At 40.4% G+C, this 13,253-nt stretch overlaps 1 protein-coding gene across 1 annotated transcript in view; it reads left to right on the top strand.

The window, feature by feature from the left end:
* f8 (coagulation factor VIII, procoagulant component) overlaps positions 1–13,253 on the top strand; it is a 98,570-nt gene that overhangs the window by 35,133 nt on the left and 50,184 nt on the right. Inside the window, exons 10-12 of the mRNA XM_043704576.1 lie at positions 2,731–2,942; positions 6,714–6,864; positions 11,264–11,473. Coding sequence (XP_043560511.1) covers positions 2,731–2,942; positions 6,714–6,864; positions 11,264–11,473 — 573 coding nt within the window. The remainder of the gene's footprint in view (positions 1–2,730; positions 2,943–6,713; positions 6,865–11,263; positions 11,474–13,253) is intronic.

Below are 13,253 nucleotides of genomic sequence, written 5' to 3'. Positions count from 1 at the left end.
CATTTCCAACGCCCCTCCCCCAAGTCCCTCCTCCCTACCTTTTATCTTAGCCTGCTTGGCACACTCTCCTCATTCCTGAAGAAGGGCTCATGCCCGAAACATCGATTCTCCTGCTCCTTGGATGCTGCCTGACCTGCTGCGCTTTTCCAGCAACACATTTTCAGCTTTGATCTCCAGCATCTGCAGTCCTCACTTTCTCCATTTTCACTCACTCAGGTACCCCATTGGCAGCTTTTCTTTCTCACTGGCTTACCATTATCCATTCCTTTATCTGCACAATTACTGTTTTCTCTCTCTCTGGGCTCCATCTCCATCTAACGCTTACTCCTTCCCCTTCCACAACCCCAAAACCCGTCTTTTGAGCATATATACCAAACCTTTTCTCGCTACAATCAGGAGGGTCACTGCATCTGAAACTCTGCTTTCTCTCTACAAATGCTGCTGAGTTTCTCCAGCAATTTCTGTTATTGTTTCTGACTGAGGCTTAGTAGCAGATATTATCCATGTTTACCTCATACTTATCACAGAACTAGGAAGAAAACTTTTCTATAAATAAAGAGGACATTAATGGAGACAATTTATACCACATAACTATGAAAAAGACATTGCTTACATATTTGTAAATGGCATTACAAAACCTGTCCACTGAGTGGTAACATGATCTTTTCATATGAGCTTTGTCTCGCAAAGGTCAAAGACTTTCCAAATATGAGCAATGTTAAAGATATTCAGCTGATCAAGTGTTTTTGTTTTTGGAAAACCTCAAATCCACATTCTTGGCTATCCTTAATAACCTTTCATCCCCTTGCTCAACAAGAATCTATTTATGTCTGCCTTACAAACCTTCTAGGACTCTGCTTCAACACCTTTTCAGGAGAAGAGTTCCAAAGGCTGACACACACTGAGAGAAAAAAAAAGTTGCCTCATCTCTGTTTTAGGAGAAAGTGAGGACTGCAGGTGCTGGATATCAGAGTCGAAAAGGGTGGCACTGGAAAAGCACTACAGGTCAGGCAGCATCTGAGGAACAGGAGAATCGATGATTCGGGCATAAGCCCTTTCTGATGAAGGGCTTATGCCCGAAACATCGATTCTCCTGCTCTTTGGATGCTTCCTGACCTACTATGCTTTTTCAGCACCACACTTTTCGACCCATCTCTGTTTTAAATGGGCAACCTCAGATTTTTAAACAATGACTCCTCGTTCTTGATTCTCCCATAAGAGGCAACATCCTCTCGACATTTACCCTGTTAAGACCTCGCAGCATCTTACATGTTTCAATTGAATCACCACTAACTTTTTAAAACTCTAGTAGATACAAGCCTAGCCTGTCCAACCTTTCCTCATAAGATAACCCACTCATTTCAGATATTATTCCACTTAGCCATCTCTAATCCAATTCCAATACATTCATATCCTTCTTTAAATATAATTCGGAGATGCCGGTGTTGGACTGGGGTGTACAAAGTTAAAAATCACACAACACCAGGTTATAGTACAGGTTTAATTGGAAGCACACTAGCTTTTGGAGCGACGCTCCTTCATCAGGTGATTGTGGAGGGCTCGATCGTAACACAGAATTTATAGCAAACATTTGCTGTGTGATGTAACTGAACTTATATTTTGAAGAATTGATTGTCTGTTAAGCCTTTCATCTGTTAGAATACAGTGATAGTTTAACTTCTTTCATGTGTAAATCACAAAACCCTTTTTTTAAAAGTTGCATTTTCGGGTTAGCTGTTAACAATGGTGATAGCTAGACAATGTGTTGAAGGTGTTAGCCCCCTGTGTTCTCTGTCTATGACCTGATGTTTAGATTGATTCCAATCTAAAAAGTGAAATAACAGAGTTTTACATAAATTCATGCAGTTTTTGAGCTCAGAGTTCGACATGAATCTATGTGGTTTTTGAGCAAAGTGCAATGTAGCTTTGTACCAAAAAATTTCACCACACAAAATATATATGTGTGCATGTGGGTCTTTGTCTGTCTGTGTGTGTGTCTGTCTGGGATGTGGGTTGTGAGTGTGAGAAAGTGTGTGTGTGTATTGAGTGCAGAGTGTCTTAAGTCTGTGAGGGGGTGCATGTGTGGGAATGTGTGTGTCTATAAGGGTGTGTGTGGGTGTCTGTGTGTATCTGTGTCCATGTGCATGTGAGACTGTGTGTGTGTGTGTGTAGTGCAATGGTGATCACCTGTAATGTGACAGCATTCCAGACATTGTCTCACCAGTGCCCTGTAAAACTGAAGCATAACCTCCAGATTTTTATCTTCAAGTCCCCCCACAATAAATGATAACATTCCATTAGCTTTTCTAAAAACTTGCTGTACCTCTATTCTAATTCATGCAATAGTAAACTCAGATCCCTGGGCACTTCATTCATTTTAAAACCTTTCTGTTTGAAAAATGTTACAATCTGGATTGGAACAACATTAAGAACAAAGATGTTACTCCCAAGCAGAATACACAAATTTCAACTGAGTTATTATATAATGGTAACCAGAACTGTTCCACCTTGCACAGCATCCATATTTAATCTTTATCAAAATGTCTCCTTTATGTGCTCTGCTGGACAAAGTTCTCACTTGAATGTACTTCAGAACAGATTATTGAATAACAAGTTTGTAAGCATTATGGCTGTTAGATTAATGGTATTAATAGTGTTTTTATTAAGATTCTTCAATTTCTGGAACTGATTCTGCACGCTGTATAAATTCCGGTTGGATTCTGTCTGCAGGTTACAATGTAAGAAACCATATTGTTAAGCCCAATAGTACAGTCACTTACTTTTGGAATGTGACTGAAAATGATGGACCAACCGACTCTGATCTGGGCTGCCTGACTCGATTTTACTTCAGTAATCTGGATATGGATCGTGATATCGCCTCAGGACTTATTGGCCCTCTGTTGATCTGTGCAAAAAACATGCTGGATATCAATGCACGAATGGTGAGGAGAAGCTCTGTGTTAATTATTTGAGATTATTCTCCATAAGTATTAGGTAATACCACACTTCCCCTTCCTTCCTTTCCTGGACACCTTGCATCCAGGACATTTAGTTGTCAATGCTGCCTTTCACTGTTATCACAACATCATTTTTCAACATAATTATCTGCATATGAAACTCATCAATATAATTTACTGCATGCCGTGCGTTCACATAAATATACTTCACTCCTAATTTAGACTTTGTTACTTTCTCTTTTATGATGAACCCATTGAAGACTTTGACCTGAGGAGCTCCTTGAAAGTAGAGTCGCAGGTGAACAGGATAGTGAAGAAGGCGTTTGGTATGCTTTCCTCTATTGGTCAGAGTATTGAGTATAGGAGTTGGAAGGTCATGTTGCAGGGTGTACAGTGCATTGGTTAGGCCACTTTTGGAATATGGTGCGCAATTCTGGTCTCCTTCCTATCAGAAGGATGTTGTGAAACTTGAAAGTGTTCAGAAAAGATTACCAAGCATGTTATCAGGGTTGGAGGGTTTGAGCTACAGGGAGAGGCTGAATAGGCTGGGGCTATTTTCCCTGGAGCGTCTGAGGCTGAGGGGTGACCTTATAGAGGTTTATAAAATTTTGAAGGGCATGGATAGGGTAAATAGACAAAGTATTTTCCCTGGTGTGGGGGAGTCCAGAACTAGAGGGCATAGGTTTAGGGTGAGAGGGTAAAGATATAAAAGAGACCTAATGGGCAACTTTTTCATGCAGAGAGTGGCGCATGTATGGAATGAGCTGCCAGAGGATGTGGTGGAGGCTGGTACAACTGCAACATTTAAAAGGCATCTGGATCGGTACATGAATAGGAAGTATTTGGAGGGATATGGGCCAGGTGCGGGCAAGTGAGACTAGATTAGGTTGGGATATCTGGTCGAGTTGGACTGAAGGGTCTGTTTCTGTGCTGTACATCTCTAGGACTCGAAGAGTCACTGGACCCGAAACATTAACTCTGACTTCTCTTCACAGATGCTGCCAGACCTTCTGAGCTTTTCCAGCAACTTCTGTTTTTGCCACTGAAAACTTTACTATTTTCTGATTCCAGTGCCACCTCTCTCTTCCAATATGCTTTGCATCTTGATATTCTCTCTAGTATCATCTCCAAGTTCCCACATGTTTTCAAGTTAGTTTAAACCCTCCCCAACAACACTAAAAAAATCACACTGCAAGGAAGCTGGTCCTAGCTCTGCTTAGGTTGAAATCCATCTCAGCCTGTGTATATCCCTCTACCCACTGCCAGCCTGAATTTCACACAAATTTAAATCCCTCCCTCTTGCATTGTCTTTCCAAATATGCATTCATCTGTTTTATTCCTGTTTTATTGTGTGTGACACTGGGAGTAATCCAGAGATTACTACCTTTAAGATCCTCTTTGTTAATTTCCTACCTAACTTCATATGTTGTTGTTGGTACCAAAATGGAAATGATGTCTGGCTTTTCACCAATTCCCCCTGAACGTATTCCACAGTCATTCAGTGACATCCTTGACACCCAAACCAGGAAGGACTTTACCCTAGATTCAAATCTGTAACTACAAGCACCTGTCTGTTCTCACAAATATCAAATTTCCCAGAACCATTTGCCTTTGGGCCTTCTTTGTGCACTCTGTACAGCTGAGCAAGTCATAGTTTTGGCTGCACTCCCCAGAAGAACCATCACTTTCATCAGTTTATACTTGACTGCCCAGTGGTCAGCAATTCATTGTTTCCTGAAAGTTCTGCAGTATGTAGCTGCAGGGTGACTACATTATAAACCTGTTATATAGAAAGCACTCAACCTCCTGGATGCCCGCTGTTGCTAAAGCTCTGAAACACCATGTTAGAGCTGCTGCAACTGACAACACTTCCTGTGCAAATTGTCACCCAGAACACAAGAGGCTCCCTAGAATTCCCACATATGACCAAATGTTCAATTGAGGGGGTCAGAACTGCCTTGACATTCCTCCAACTATTAAATGATAAACATTGCTACTATTAATAAACCTTACTACTCAAAATAAAGGCTCACCAACTACTCACTTCCACTTTGTTGGAAATAGAGAAACTAACTGAATGTTTTATTTAAAATTTAAAATTTACCAGCTGCCTGCAATATTTCCTAATTTTGGAGAAATGAAAATGTTGAATGAAGAACCAGTTATAATTAAAGATTTCCATCCTACAGAAAAAAAGACAAATTGGAAACCGTAGAGAAATGCAGAATAGTATGCCACTCTTTTAAACTAATAGATTTCTGTCAGGTCTAACAATGAATTGACAGGCTACATCATGGAGTGATAAAATACATGCCAAAAAAGGTTAGATGGGTAACATTGAATATTAGGTTGAATTGATGTCCTTCTGCAATTTTATTTTATCTTGAACAAGAGGCAGAAACATAGTAGGAGGAATATGCCAAAGATTAAACTAGTTATATATAAAAGAAAGATGAAATACATTAAAACTGCACTCTAGAAGGTACAGACTTGATTGTTGGACTCAGTGATTTTATCATTTTGTTCGATTTCAGCTTGAGACATTTTAATATTTTGAAGGGAAAGCAATCCATGGTGCTTGTTTTTCTGCTACTTCTATATTAGATTCTTACAGTGTGGAAACAGGCTCTTCGGCCCAACAAGTCCACACTGACATGCTGAAGCACAACCCACCCAGACCCATTCCCCTACATTAACCCCTTTAGCTAACACTACGGGCAATTTAGCATGGCCAATTCACCTAACCTGCACACATTTTTGGACTGTGGAAGGAAACCGGAGCACCTGGAGGAAACCCACACAGACACGGGGAGAATGTGCAAACTCCACACAGTTGCCTGGGTCGGGAATTGAACCTGGGTCTCTGGCGCTGAGAGGCATCAATGCTAACCACTGTGCCTCTGATGCTAATTTTATTTTTCAATACATCCAACTTAGAATGCGCTTTTTCTTTTGTTCTGTGCTTTCTAACATCCAAATAAGTTGAGTAACATTACTGTTCTCTGACTGTACAGCTCTGAAATTAAGACTGATTGCAACAAACCCATTCAAATTGGTGTTGGTAGGTCCAGAGTAGTCAGCATTGGTGAGCCTGGCTCAAACTTCATGGTAGTGATGGCAGCGAGGGTGATCTGGACATTTTCTTTCCCTTATGTTTCTGTTTCTTTAATTTCAGCTCTTCTATTTTAAATTCTAACTAATTTATTCTAAGATGGTGTCAGAGTGGCTATTCTGTGCACTTTTCACTGTATGCCTGTACACTTGTACTCAGCTACATGTGACAATAAAATCTAATCTGAAATCTAATCTAAATTCACTCCTTCCTTGGATCATTTTAGTCACCTGAGATCTTCCCACCTTCCTGTAATTTACAACATTTTTAAAAAATCTAAATGCTCTATTAATTTCTTTTGTAGTCATCTTAACTTTGAAGAGAAAGTTAAGAAAAATAAAGTAATAATTGGTCATATTTTTAGCCCATCATTCAGAATTTCCAAAAAGATTTCAAAACCCTTGAGAAAATTAAAATATAAGATGACAATGCAACAAAAATGTTTTTACATATTTAGAATGACTGCAATGATTTGGCAATCACTGGAGTAGACACAAAATTCTCTTCAGAGAGCCACATTTCGGGTGCAGGATGCATAGAAGCTGCAAGTAGAATTGTAAATCTTGAACTCACAAGATAAGGCAAATAACATATCTCCACTGTGACAATATTGAGCCAATTTTTTTTTTCTATTTTCTTCACAGGTAAAAATTGACAGAGCCAAATACCTTTTCTTCTCCATCTTTGATGAGAATAAAAGCTGGTACATAAAGGATAATATTGAAAAATATTGTGAGGATCCATCACAGGTGAACCCAAGTGATCCCAAATTTTATGATTCCAACCTCATGCACAGTAAGTGATTGTTAATGTTTCAATAACACAAGACATCCAACTTAGCCCTAAATAATCTTTTACATATCTTTCAAGGGATATGTAACTGAAGTTTGCATCTGACTTTAATATTAGCAGTATTTGGATGTTTGGAGGATCATACAATTGACTTTTTCTAGCTTCCGGGTTAGATTGCTTCTGATTAACCTCAGGGCAGTCCTAGACCTAGTTTTATGGGTTTCAGTATGGAAATGGTGGGACAAGTGCTTGTAACTTACATCAGGGAAACTGCACCTTGGTACGATACAGAAAGAATGAGCAATAAAGTATTCCACTTGGTAACAGACAATCTCCATAATCTTTATTATTACATATGATAAGGGAAGACCTTTAATTTTATATCTTTGGGTGTGTGTCTGCGTATTCATCACATACACACAACTAATTAAGATGTACACATTTCTGGACAATAACGAAAAGCTTTTGGATTAAATGTCAGAATAGCATGGGAGGTGGGCAGTTGCGTGAACCTACTCTTCAGACTGGCATGCTCATTTCTTCATGTAGTGATGTGTTCAAAGCTTAAAATACTCCAAGAAGAGAGGGATCAGGCAGCCTGCCTGAAATGGATAATTGGCCAGGTGAGGCTCTTCATAAACCTGTCAGATGGCCGAAGCCAATTTCTTTATAAAACACAAGGTGCATTCAGGGTCCATAACTAGGAGGTCAAAGCAATGAAACAATGAAAAATAAGTCAGTATGTTGGAACAGTAGCCACAGACATCACTGATAAGGGAAAAGCACATAGAAGGCAACTGGCCATCAAGTGTTAAGAGAATTATTTGCAACATAATTCATAAGGCTGTATAAGGGAATGGTTCTGATGGTGGACATGTCTTTCTACATATGGACCATAGACATTCATCACTGAAGTTCAGGTTGACTCCACGTTCCAGATGAAAAGGAAGAAAGAACATTGTAAATAATAGTGAAATGCTACCCGAAAGATCAGATCGATACAGGCAGATCCCTGAGCAGTGGTGGGGGAACATGCCACAGCATTAGTGCCATAGAAGACAACATCTAAGCGCCCTCATAAGGGTTATCTAAAGACCCACAGGAAGCCTTGCCAAAGACTTCCCATGACTGTAACATTCAAAGAACTTGCACTTCTCTTCAACCAGCTCCATCCAAGAATTGGCAACTGGCACTGGTGGCATCTCACACCAATGGCACCTCACAGCAGTGGAGGACATCATTGTATGATTGAGGTGAAAGGTGCTCCATGCATGGATTGAATAATTTTGACAACAATACACAGCCTTGTCATATTCTATCCACATATTAACCATCCATCATCTAACCCAATACTCATTACTTGATCTTGATATAGGCTCTGGATGAATCTCACATCTGTACCGTCAATGTTATATTTCAGCAGCACATCCAACATCTTTTGGTGATCATTACAAGCCATCAACCTTTCATAATCTTTGAAGCATATGTGAATATTGTTGTTAACGTCTAGATATTTATCAAAAGTTGCTCTTAGGTTAAAGGACACAAGATGCCATGACTCTACAGATATGTCTGTCAATAAGAGACTCCATGACACGGATGATTCTCATGGAGGTTCATGAGGTGGTCCCTCGTCACCATTTACTATTTCCTCAGCTCTTCCATGGCACACTTGAACACTGGAAGGAACCCCTGGTTGGGGAGTGGGTAACAGGTGCCCCTCCACCCTGATGCTTTGCTTGACTGGTCAAAGTTACTGACTGCAGCATACATTTTGTGAATGTCAGTGTATTGTTCCTACATCCACTTTGAGTGGTGCTGCATATGGTTCTTCATGGGGTTGACCACTTTTTTAGATGGACGACCTCACCCAGTTAAAGTGAGACACAATGAAGTAGATGAGGTAAGTTAATGCCTCCATTCTTACCTCATGGCCCTGCAGGTCCTCAGGTAGTCCTAATCATAGGCACGCATCTCATGTTGGTTCTCCAGACAGAGCCACTTGACCCCTAAAGATCTGCATCTCTGCCTTTTGTGCTGGCCTAAGCCCGTTCTCATTGTCCAGAACTTGAACTTTGCTTTATTCTCCAGCTCTGATCTGAAGTCTATTTCACACTCTTTCACATCTGGCCAGAGATGTTTAAAAAGACTAACATGCTAATGTTTTAAAAGAACACTTTACCTTGACATAAAATGGTGTCCATGCGGTCAGGTGACTTCTTATACGCTTTGTACAGACACGGGGCAGACATTTCTCAGCATATATCGGAAAAGTTGAAGATAAATAATCTGCCCAGGTATTGATAAACACCCTTCTCCATTTAAATTGAAGAGAATATGTAATAAATCTGATAGACTTAGTGGCCTATGAAGAAGGAAGTATAAATATAGACACTCAAAGACTACTCATAACTGGACTATTGATGGGATAACAAACGTCCTCCATTGAATGACAATTTGCTTCAGCATCAACTTATTTGGGTTGAGAATGGAATCTTTGATACTGTAGTCATATGATAGAAACAGGCTCAGGAGAGGAAATACTTTAAGAATTCATAAAGAACCCACAGCAGTCAGTCTGGGATACAAAGGTCAAAGTGAAAACGTCTCACCCAGTAAAAGGGAAAGACTGTGCCACAAAAATGCCCTGGAGGCAATTAAGTGGAGCTAATTTATTTTAGCCACAGGGTTAGAAATGCTCTGATCAGATATGACTACAACTTTGAAAAAGCCAAAACCTGCTGCTGCTTAAACCATGAGTTCATACCCGAGGCTTTAATGTAAATCTTTCTTTCAGTGAACCAATGGAGAGTGTTCGGGCTTGCAAATCTTCTGACAACTTCTTGAAGAATTAGAGTATTAATGATTTCCTGCACTTTAAGAAATCTAAGTGCATGTGACATTTTAGCATTCGTTCTTCTTTTGTGTGTATATACATGTCTTCTCTGAATCTGGAGTGTTGTTGTGAGCATATTTCAAGTGTTCTTGAAAGTAAACTGTTGCCTTTCTGATTTAAACTTATAAGGAAGTCTGCCTGACTTTAAAGTCACATCAAAAGACGTAAAAATACTCTTCAAAAAAATGCACCCAGCTGCAGTTTTTTGAAAGATGGGTTAAAAGGGAAAATATATTTCACATCTCTATAACACATCTCTACCAAGGTGTGAGGACTCAGAGGTTCCATGTGTGCACAAGGAAGATGTCATGGTGGAGATAGACCCGACTGTATCTTCCTCCGCTGGAATTTGTTGTCTTCGTGTCAACTCCTCCTCCTCTGTAGTTGGCCCTATGAAACATATAAGAAAAGGTAGTCATGAGAACTCAACACAATTAATGCAAGCTTCAGCTGCTTAAGATAATGAAATGACAGTTCACTGTTCGGAGAGGATGTGGCGGTGTTCAGATTTTTTCAGTCGTGTCCATGTTGGGTTCTTGTTTTGCCATCGCCAATGCTCCAGACACTATGGCCAGATCAACAGCTATCTTCAAAATGGACCTGTTGTGTGCTCTTGGGTGTCCTACTACATGAACGTGTTCTCTTTCACCTTAGCATTGTTATTTGGCCTCTGTTTGGCCCACAAGCTGAAGAACAATTCCATAAAACAATAGCTCTCTCCTTCACCCAATTGCAGATTTTTATTCATGAACGGTGTTTCTGACTTCCCCATTGCCTACTGTCCATTAGCACTGCTTACGGGTTCTCAGTGCTGCTCTCCTATGATCAGAACTGAACATAGCTTCAGGATCCCCAAATATTTTGCATTTGATGATTGCTCACCAGGATGCTTGCCTAGTGGGCCTATGTTTGGACTGACTCAGCCAGAAATGCAAAAGTCATTGAAATGTTTCCTGCACTGGACTCAAATCCTCTTCAACTCTTCTCTGCCATTTGACTCCTGTGCCATTTCAAGCCATATTTTGCATCTGCCATGCAGGCCCTCTCATGTCATTCACAATTAAGTAGACGCTTCTCCATGCTGTCACCACGATTAACATATATCGAGTGAGGAGTTAGAGAAATGGTGTGGAGTTACTGAATTCTCCTATTCACTGCCCTCTGTTCAAAGCATCTTTCAACTATTGAGATAAATAGCAATCACAGCAATAATTGTCGCTTGCCCTTTAAATCAAGCCTGCTGCTTCTTCTGAATTGCCTCCTTCCTCTGCTTGCTGTTGCTAATTGGACTACGAGCAATGAATGTGACTTTGGGTCAATTAAGTTGACTATCAATTAAAAGGCAATGTGTGGAACCCAGAAATGAATATGATGCTGAAGTCTCTGACCCAGGAAATGAAATCCTATCCCAGTTTTTTTTTCACATTTGTCACTTGTCTGTATTATTAACATATACCAACGTTATATTTCAGGTACTGATCTGTATGATTGCTTGTTATTTTGTAGGTATTAACGGGTTTGTCTATGAAAATGTCCCCGGGTTGAAATTCTGTGAGGATGACGTGATTTTTTGGCATGTAATCGTTGGTGCTGAAGACAACTTTCTTTCAATTTATTTCCATGGACAAACATTTAAACATGACGGGGTGTATGAAGATGTGTTAACTCTCTTCCCACTTTCCAGTGAAACAATCCACATGAACATGGATAACATTGGTCAGTAATACAGAATCTTATACTTAGTTTACAGGGAAATGAAACATATGGACCGCCACAAAACCTCTATCCATGATCCTAGCATTGGTTCGGTTCAGCTCATATTCCCCCCTGAGTGTATGATATCAGTGGGGTGATGTCAAATTTGCAAGCAGATACTAAGAGTTGTAAAGTCCAGAATCATCTGTTTCATGCAGTCAGAAAATATGAACCAATCATAATTCTTGAAGGCAACAAAGGAAGTAAATCTAGACATTCCTACCCCCTAACTTTGGGCAGAGTCCAGACCACTTTATCCACTGGGACTATCTCGAAGCCAACATGCTGGAACTTACTAGCCTGGTAAATCGGAGCTTCTAGATTAGAAAGGCTCTGGTCTATTTTTGGTTCCACTCCATGAACTTTAAAGATATTAGCACATAATGATAGTTATCAGTTTTGCCCTTTACAAGGTATGTCACAAAAATCTAGTAAATGTTAGTTCAAATCAAATGCAATAATCTCAGCTCCAAGACATTACTGCAGGAGTTCCTCAGGTTAATGTCCTTGGCCAACCATCTTCTGCTTATTCATCAGTGACCTCCACTCGGTATAAGGCCAGAAGTGGGAAATGTTCACTGATCAACACCATTCACAACTCCTCAGACACTAATATAGTCCATGTTCAAATTCAGCGCAACTTGGACAGCATCGGGCTTATGCAATTGAGTAGCAAGTAACAAACATGCTGGACAAATGCTAGGCAATGATGACCTCTAACAAGAGAGAATCTAATCATCTTGTCAGGTCATTCAATGATTGCATCATTGTCGAATATCCCACTAACAAGATCCTGAGGAACACCATCGACCAAAAATTGAACTAGATCAGCCATATAAATATAATGGCTACAAAAGCAGGTCAGAGTTTGGGAATTCTATGACAAGTAGCTCACCTCTTAGCTCCCCAAAATCTGTCCACCATCTATAATATACTTTGGGGTGTCATGTAATATTGTCCACTTGCTTGGATAATTGCAAATCCAACAACACTCAAGAAACTTGGTACCACCCAGGACAAAGCAGCGCACATTCAATTTCTTCAATACCCACTCCCTCCACTGTTGATGCACAGTGGCAGCAGTTGTGTTTCATCTGCACGATGCACTGCAACAACTCATCAAGACTCCTTTAACATCACCTTCCAAATCGGTGACCTGTACCACCTAGAAGGACAAGTGCAGCAGATGCATGGGAACACCACCACTTGCATGTTCCTTTGCTAATAACATGGAATGCAGCAGATCAAGAAAGCAGCTCATCATCATCTTTTCAAGAAAAAAAACAAAAGAACTGCAGATGCACGGTGCATGGTGGCCCAGTGGTTAGCACTGCTGCCTCACAGCGCCAGAGACCCAGGTTCAATTCCCGCCTCAGGTGACTCTCTGTGTGGAGTTTGTACATTCTCCCCGTGTCTGCGTGGGTTTCCTCCAGGTGCTCTGGTTTCCTCCCACAATCCAAAAAAAAATGTGCAGGTTAGGTGAATTGGCCATGCTAAATTGCCCATAGTGTTGGGGGGAAGGGGTAAATGTAGGGGAATGGATCTGGGTGGGTTGCGGGTCGGTGTGGACTTGTTGGGCCGAAGGGCCTGTTTCCACACTGTAAGTAATCTGTAAAAAACATAAATTGTTGGAAAAACTAATCAGGTCTAGCAGCATCTGTGCAGAGAAAACATTTAGTGCTCTGAAGAAGGTTATTGGATCTGAAATGATTTGGACATGGCAGTGTTGGACTGGGGTGTA

Source organism: Chiloscyllium plagiosum, chromosome 15 (assembly GCF_004010195.1).
Source record: "Chiloscyllium plagiosum isolate BGI_BamShark_2017 chromosome 15, ASM401019v2, whole genome shotgun sequence".
Classification (NCBI taxonomy): Eukaryota; Metazoa; Chordata; class Chondrichthyes; order Orectolobiformes; family Hemiscylliidae; genus Chiloscyllium; species Chiloscyllium plagiosum.
This window is presented reverse-complemented; position numbering and strand designations above follow the sequence as displayed.